This window comes from Paramormyrops kingsleyae, chromosome 18 (genome assembly GCF_048594095.1).
Source record: "Paramormyrops kingsleyae isolate MSU_618 chromosome 18, PKINGS_0.4, whole genome shotgun sequence".
Taxonomy (NCBI): Eukaryota; Metazoa; Chordata; class Actinopteri; order Osteoglossiformes; family Mormyridae; genus Paramormyrops; species Paramormyrops kingsleyae.
In genome coordinates this window covers 8539697-8547270 of record NC_132814.1, presented here as the reverse complement: position 1 = coordinate 8547270, position 7574 = coordinate 8539697, and the positions used below count along the sequence as shown (strand labels likewise).

Sequence of the window (7574 nt, the reverse complement as noted above, 5' to 3'; positions counted from 1 at the left end):
ATACTTAAGCTCCTCCACTTGGAGAAGGACCCCATCCCCGACCTGGAGAGAGCATTCTACCCTTTTCCGGCTGAGGACCATGGTCTCGGATTTAGAGGTGCTGATTTTCATCCTAGCCGCTTCACACTCGGCTGCGAACTGTCCCAGCGAGAGCTGAAGGTCACAGTCTGATGAGGCCAACAGGACCACATCATCTGCAAAAATCAGATACCTAATCCTGAGGTCACCAAACCGGACACCCTCAACGCCCTGGCTGCGCCTAGAAATTCTGTCCATAAAAACTATGAACAGAATCGGTGACAAAGGGCAGCCCTGACGGAGTCCAACCCTCACCGGAAACAAGTCCGACTTATTGCCACCCATGCGGACCAGACTCTGGAACCGGTCATACAGGGACTGAACAGCCCTTAAAAGGAAGTCCGGCACCCCATACTCCCGGAGCACCCCCCACAGGACTCCCCGAGGGACGCGGTCGAATGCCTTCTCCAAGTCCACAAAACACATGTAGACTGGTTGGGCAAACTCCCATAAACCCTCCAGAACCCTGCGGAGAGTATAGAGCTGGTCCACTGTATCTACAGTATGTACATAAGGGAAGAAATTGTGTATGTTTATCTACAATTTATCCATATACTGTAAATCCCCCCCACCAGATCAGCAAAATTTGGTCAGGGGGTCATGACAAATGATGGTTGTGCCATGTGGCTGAAAGATTGAGAAAGCTTGGTATACTTGTCATCATTAACGACAAAGGGCCTCAATCATTACATCATTCATGATGAAGTAATTCCCAAATCATTCCAGTAATGAGGAAAAAAACGTAAGCTTCAATCTCACAGGAATATAATGAATATATATAAAGACACCATCACTGCTCTCACTGCAGTGTCTGAGCATCAGAGCTTGAGAAGGAAGAGGCTCAGAACGATAACCTGGAGACAAGACAACTTGGTAAAATAGCAAAGTCTTTGCAGTTTGGCTTTGAATGTTTTACTCTTCTATCTGTCATCTTAAATAGACATCCATCCACCTTCCACCCGCTTTTCCTATCTAGGGTAGTGATGCGATGTTACAAGGTCTGACTCATGGCTGGAATTCACAGAAAACACGCAGTTTGCTTGGGAACCTCTCGTTCATTTGGACTTTCTGTGTGTTCACTCTTCTTCTTTCTAGGATTCTGACTCGTGTTCCTGTAGCAGATGAAAACCTCTTCTGTTCAATATTGCCCTAGAAGGACACCAGTGAGGGAAGAAACATTCCAAGTGGATATCAGTGTATTGAAGTTGTAACAATATATAGATTAAGAGCATATAATTAATTATATTTTTTCCTTTTTTCCAGACCATCCAGATATATTTTATTGAAAATGGAAACATCCACTGTTGCTTACATTACCCTTAAGGCACTAAATGAATCTAGAACAAACAAATATGTGATATTTGCCTTTTCTCTTCAAGGTTATATTTTCACTCTCTTCCTAAATCTGACTATAATTATTACGATCTTGCTGGAGAAGGACCTACATCAGCCGATGTACATTTTCCTCTGTAACTTGTGTATAAATGGGTTGTACGGCACTGTGGGGTTTTACCCTAAATTTTTGTCTGACTTACTCTCTGACACATATTTGATTTCCTACAGTGGATGTTTGCTTCAGACCTTTGTCATCTTCTCATATGCATTGTGTGAATTTACCAATTTAACAGTGATGGCAATTGACAGGTATGTAGCAATATGCAGGCCTTTGCATTACAGTACTGTAATGACACCTGTTACTGTATGCAAGCTGTTGATTTTTATTTGGATGTTTCCATCCTGCACAATTCTATGTTCCATTATCCTGAAAACTACTCTCCCCTATTGTGGGCCATATGTCACCACTCTGTATTGTAAAATAACCGTTTCAACCTGCAAACAGGAGAATGTGGGATTTACATTCAATTTAGTAATAGGATGTATATACTTATCAATGGCCACATTTGTCGTCTACTCCTACGGTAAATTAATTTCTGCCTGCAGAAAATCAAAAGAAAAACAATCTAAATTCATGCAAACTTGTCTTCCCCATTTAATAAGCTGCATGAACTATCTCTTTTTCTCCTTCCTTGATGCATTTAGTGTTAAAAACATTCCACAGTGGTTTAACAGCTTTACGTCTGTGGCATTTTTAATTGTCCCTCCTATTATTAATCCCCTTATTTATGGCATCAATCTCAAATTTATACGCACAAGAATCTTTAAATGCAGTAAAGGAGGGTAAGTTTTGGAGTGTGGCTTCACATTTTGAATAATGCATGATTTATGTGACTTGATTTCCTAGGTACTGTAGATGTGATCTCTATGTATTTTTCTTAAAGTTAGCTATCCTGTACATTCATTAACGTACCTTATTTAAAGTATGTTGAATTCAATGACAAGTTAAAAATACTACTTTGAATACTTTTGCTTGAATACATGTAAATTTATCTTAATCATTTGCACATATCGTGTATCTATACATTTTGAGCTGAAGCTGATTATTAATGTTGCTTTTAAGAAGTTGTTAAAAAGAGGTAATGTGCTCCTGAATCACATGCACATCTAGTCGACGTTTGCACTACAGATGGCCGCCTGTGCTGTCTAATTAGTTGATCGGCGCTGATTATAATCAGGGCCGCTGAGAGAAAATCCGGGCCCCGGTACGAAGAAGGTGTGTGGGCCCTTATACAAAATTCTACACACATGTATGTGTGTATATTATTATTTCTAACAATTGTAGATTACATTGATACATTTAGATAAGTACGTTTAGGTATAAGTTTAATAATAAAGTAATATATTTATAATAGTAAAAGATGCTTATAATAGCATTTATTGTCTGTTGAACAAAGGTGCTTTCCTGGCCGTATGGTTTGTTATGAATAGGCTGCAAAGTGCACTACAGGTAGGATGTACTCATTGAATTTTTACTCCATTTTTATTTATATACAGTAAGTACAGGTACATATATCTTATAATTACAGTAATACATTGTTGTTAATAATAGTTTTGCATAGAAAAATGCTTATTTCAACATAAAAAGTTGACAAAAACCAATAAAAATGATCACTATAAAACCGCAGATTTATGTGATAGAAAATTACATATGTTCCACAGAAAAATCCGCGATTCAGTGGGGGCGCAATAGCTGAACCGCAGTATAGCTGGGGATCACTGTATAATAAAAATTATGGGATGCGTTGGGCTTCATGGGCCCCCTTGAGCTTCATAGGCCCCGGAGCGATGCACCGGCTGCACCCCCCTCTCCTCAGACCTGATTATAATAGACAGTTAGAGCTCACAGCCGTATCACAGCAGCGTTTTCCCAAGCAGCTAGTGATGAGAGACGCTTCTGTCTTTTTAGCAGTGGTTTGAGACACAGACTTGCAGTGTCTATAGGGAGCTGCACTGTGTGAGCTGCAATGATCGGTGTGCTGTGCTGGACAGGCTAATGAGAGGCGACAAAAATGTGTCGAGACCAAAACATTCATCTTATCTATTTCTCATTATCTTATGTTTAAATGTGTCACCAGTAAATGCACTGTATATTTTGGCATTGTTAAGATAAATGAAACTCTTTCTAACATATTATGGTTGTTATAGTACACAAAATTTAAAAAATTGAATGACTTCTTTCTGAAGTTAACATGCTTCTAGCTAAAATATGTAATGTTTATATTATTATGTCTGTGTTTATGTATCAGCTGGTATGTGTTAAAATGTGTAAAAATGTATACAGTATGTGTGTGTGTGTGTGTTCATCACTAAACACAAGGTTTATACTGCACACCAACAATAACATGTGGGGCTGTATGGTGGCGCTGTTGTTAGCATTGTTGTCTCACACCTCTAGGACCAGGGTTTGAGTCTCTGCCATGGCTCCACGTATGTGGAGTTTGCATGTTCTCCCCGTGTCATTGTGGGGTTTCCTCTAGGTACTCCAGTTTCTCCCTGCAGTCCAAGAACAGGCTGAGATTAACTGGAGTTACCAAATGGTTCAGTGCCCCTAGTGAGCAAATGGTGTATAAGAGTGCACTACAATGGGTTGGCACCCCATCGACACCCCATTATTCTCTACTTCACGCCCATTGGCTCCAGACCCTCTGCCCCCCCCCCCCACCCCCAGACAAGCAGCCTCAGAAAATGGATGGATGGAAAAATAACATGACAAGAAAATAAGTCATTGTTATGATTTTCTAAGACACATATTAGAGCTATATGAAACAGGCATAAGTCTACTATTAAAACTGCAAAGACTTCATTAAGTGCCCCGCACAATTAGAAGCATAACTTGATGCATTCAAGAATAAGACACATAAAGTGAAGTAAATATTTTTTTTTTGTTCAAGCATATGCTTTATTCCGAATTCGCCTCCAACTCGCATGAGGCTCAGCCGAGAGACTTGCATTGATTTGGCCACTGACAGCAGTGGAGAACTGGAGATGAGAGAGCGATTGAGAACAGTTTATAGAGGGGGAATCAATCTAAAAATAAAATTATTGGTAAAAAAAAAATGGTTCAAATTTATCTAAATAATTAAGGCTTAGGGCCTCTACTAAATGATATATTTACGTAACGCTAGTCATGTGCTGCTTCCCACTTGACAATTCCAGTGGGCAGGGCAGGGCAGATCAGGCTCAGGAACCCCCCCCCCATCGTGGCACTCTGCATTGTTTCAGTATGTTGATGATGTCACGTGCATGGTCAGGGAGGTGCAGGCCCAGCTGTGGCACAGCAGCAGCAACTGTGGTGACAGTCTGATTCTTTTCCTCCTTCCTTGATGCATTTAATGATAAAAACCAAATTACAGCGGTTTAGCAGCTTTATGTCGGTGGCATTTTTAGTCATCCCTCATATTATTAATCCCATTACTTATGGGGTCTGTCGTATCACGGACCGGGGAAGCAGGAGCAGGGGGACGGACAATTGGGGAACGAGGGATTTATTCAGGATACGAGAAGGAACACTGGCAACATACAACGTCACGACATTAATGACTGGACTGGGGAAAACATACCTAACGCAGACTTAAATACATTGGACTAATCAACAACAATGAGAAACAGCTGGTAAACACGGGGATTCCACACGAGGTAGTGGGGGGCGTGGCACACGGGAGAATCGGACAAGCTGTAATGAAATCTCACGTTTCCCCCAACTCCTTGGAGTTTCCTGGCTCCCTACCCTGCACGTCGTGACAGAAAGACCGAACCCCACAAAAAGACACCTCGCCTCACGGAAGAGGGATACCTCAGTCTGGTGGATGAGGTAATTTACTGGCTCCAACAACCTGAAGTAAAGGAGGACCCTGCTGCTGGAGCTCTGCTTTCCCAGTCCCTGTCCAAAGATCTGCACCTTTGAAAACTTTTGACTACAGGTGACAACTTTAACACTAATGTCAAAGGCGGAAAAAAATCTAGCAACAAACCACACTGCCTGTTACGCCCTATAACAAAAAAGTTTTGTTTTATATGTTAGTTTTATAAAAATTTAATTTGTTTGCATATAGAAAAATATTGTGTGTGTATTTATCTACAATTATCTATATAGATTCCCCCCCCCAGTCAGCAAAATTTGGCAAGGGAGACATGATAGATGGGCCATTTGGTTGAAAGGTTGAAAAAACATGCGTGGTATACTTGATATCATTGCATCATTCATGATGAAGTAATTCCCAAATCATTTCAGTGATGATGAAAAAGCATGTAAGCTTTGACCACACAGGAATACAATGAATATATATAAAGACACCATCACTGCTCTCACTGCAGTGTCTGAGCATCAGAGCTTGAGAAGGAAGAGGCTCAGAACGATAACCTGGAGACAAGACAACTTGGTAAAATAGCAAAGTCTTTGCAGTTTGGCTTTGAATGTTTTACTCTTCTATCTGTCATCTTAAATAGAAATCCATCCACCTTCCACCCGCTTTTCCTATCTAGGGTAGTGATGCAATGGTACAAGGTCTGACTCATGGCTGGAATTCACAGAAAACACGCAGTTTGCTTTTGGAACCTCTCGTTCATTTGGACTTTATGTGTGTTCACTCTTCTTCTTTCTAGGATTCTGACTCGTGTTCCTGTAGCAGATGAAGACCTCTTCTGTTCAATATTGCCCTAGAAGGACACCAGTGAGGGAAGAAACATTCTAAGTGGATATCAGTGTATTGAAGTTGTAACAATATATAGACAAAGAGCATATGAAAATATATTTCAAATTAATGATGCTTTTTTTCTTTTTTTCCAGACCATCCAGATATATTTTATTGAAAATGGAAACATCCTCTGTTGCTTATATTACCCTTATGGCACTAAATGAATCTAAAACAAACAAATACGTGATATTTGCCTTTTCTCTTCAAGGTTGTGTTTTCACTCTCTTCCTAAATCTGACTATAATTATTACGATCTTGCTGGAGAAGGACCTACATCAGCCGATGTACATTTTCCTCTGTAACTTGTGTATAAATGGGTTGTTCGGCACAGTGGGGTTTTACCCTAAATTTCTGTCTGACTTATTCTCTGACACTTATTTGATTTCCTACAGTGGATGTTTACTTCAGACCTTTGTCATCTTCTCATATGCATTATGTGAATTTACCAATTTAACAGTGATGGCAATTGACAGGTACGTAGCAATATGCAGGCCTTTGCATTACAGTACTGTAATGACACCTGTTACTATATGCAAGCTGTTGATTGTTATTTGGATGGTTCCATTCTTCTCCGTTCTGTGTTCCATTATCCTGACTATTACTCTCCCCTATTGTGGGTTGTATGTCAGCACTCTGTATTGTAAAATAACTCTTTCAACCTGCAAACATGATAGTGTGAGATTTGCATTCAATGGGACATTTGGAAGTATATATTTATTAATGGCGACATTTGTCATCTATTCCTATGGTAAAATCCTTTCTGCCTGCAGGAAATCGAAAGAAAACCAGGCTAAATTCATGCAAACTTGTCTTCCCCATTTAATAAGTTGCAGCAATTTTGTATTCATCACCTCCCTTGATGCATTTAGTGGTAAAAACATTCCACAGTGGTGTAGCAGCTTTATTTCTGTGGCATTTTTAGTCAGTCCTCCTATTATTAATCCCCTTATTTACGGCATCAACCTGAGATCTATACGCAGAAAAATTTGTAAATGCTGTAAGAGAGGGCAGGTTTTATAGTGTGGCTTCACATTTTGAATAATGCATGTTTTATCTGACTTGACTTGATTTAATAGGTAGATGTGTTCTTTATGTATTTTTATTAAAGTTAGCTATCCTGTACATTCATTAAAGTACCTCATTTAAAGTATGTTGAATTTAATAACAAGTAATTAATTGTTAACATACTACTTTGAATATGTTTGACTGAATGTATGTTAATTTATCTTAATCATTTGCACATATAGTATATCTATACAATTTGAGGTGAAGGTGGTTATTAATGTTGCCTTTAAGAAGATGTTAAATAGACTTAATGTGCTCCTAAATCACATAAACATTTAGTCGACGTTTGTACCCCAGGTGGAAGTCTGTGTCGTCTGATTGGTTGACCGGCGCTGATTA

General features: G+C 39.6%; 2 protein-coding genes across 2 annotated transcripts; both read left to right on the top strand.

The window, feature by feature from the left end:
- Positions 1–1366: 1366 nt before the first annotated feature.
- LOC111837979 (olfactory receptor 1D2-like) lies at positions 1367–2260 on the top strand. The gene has a single exon (XM_023800475.2). It carries the CDS (start codon positions 1367–1369, stop codon positions 2258–2260), a length of 894 nt encoding a protein of 297 aa, XP_023656243.2.
- A 4027-nt stretch (positions 2261–6287) lies between these two features.
- Positions 6288–7190, top strand: LOC140579707 (olfactory receptor 4M1-like). The gene has a single exon (XM_072702379.1). It carries the CDS (start codon positions 6288–6290, stop codon positions 7188–7190), a length of 903 nt encoding a protein of 300 aa, XP_072558480.1.
- Positions 7191–7574: the final 384 nt, after the last annotated feature.

Coding starts and splice junctions, on each gene's coding strand:
- LOC111837979 (XM_023800475.2), top strand. CDS start 1,367: ATGGAAACATCCACTGTTGCTTACATTACCCTTAAGGCACTAAATGAA.
- LOC140579707 (XM_072702379.1), top strand. CDS start 6,288: ATGGAAACATCCTCTGTTGCTTATATTACCCTTATGGCACTAAATGAA.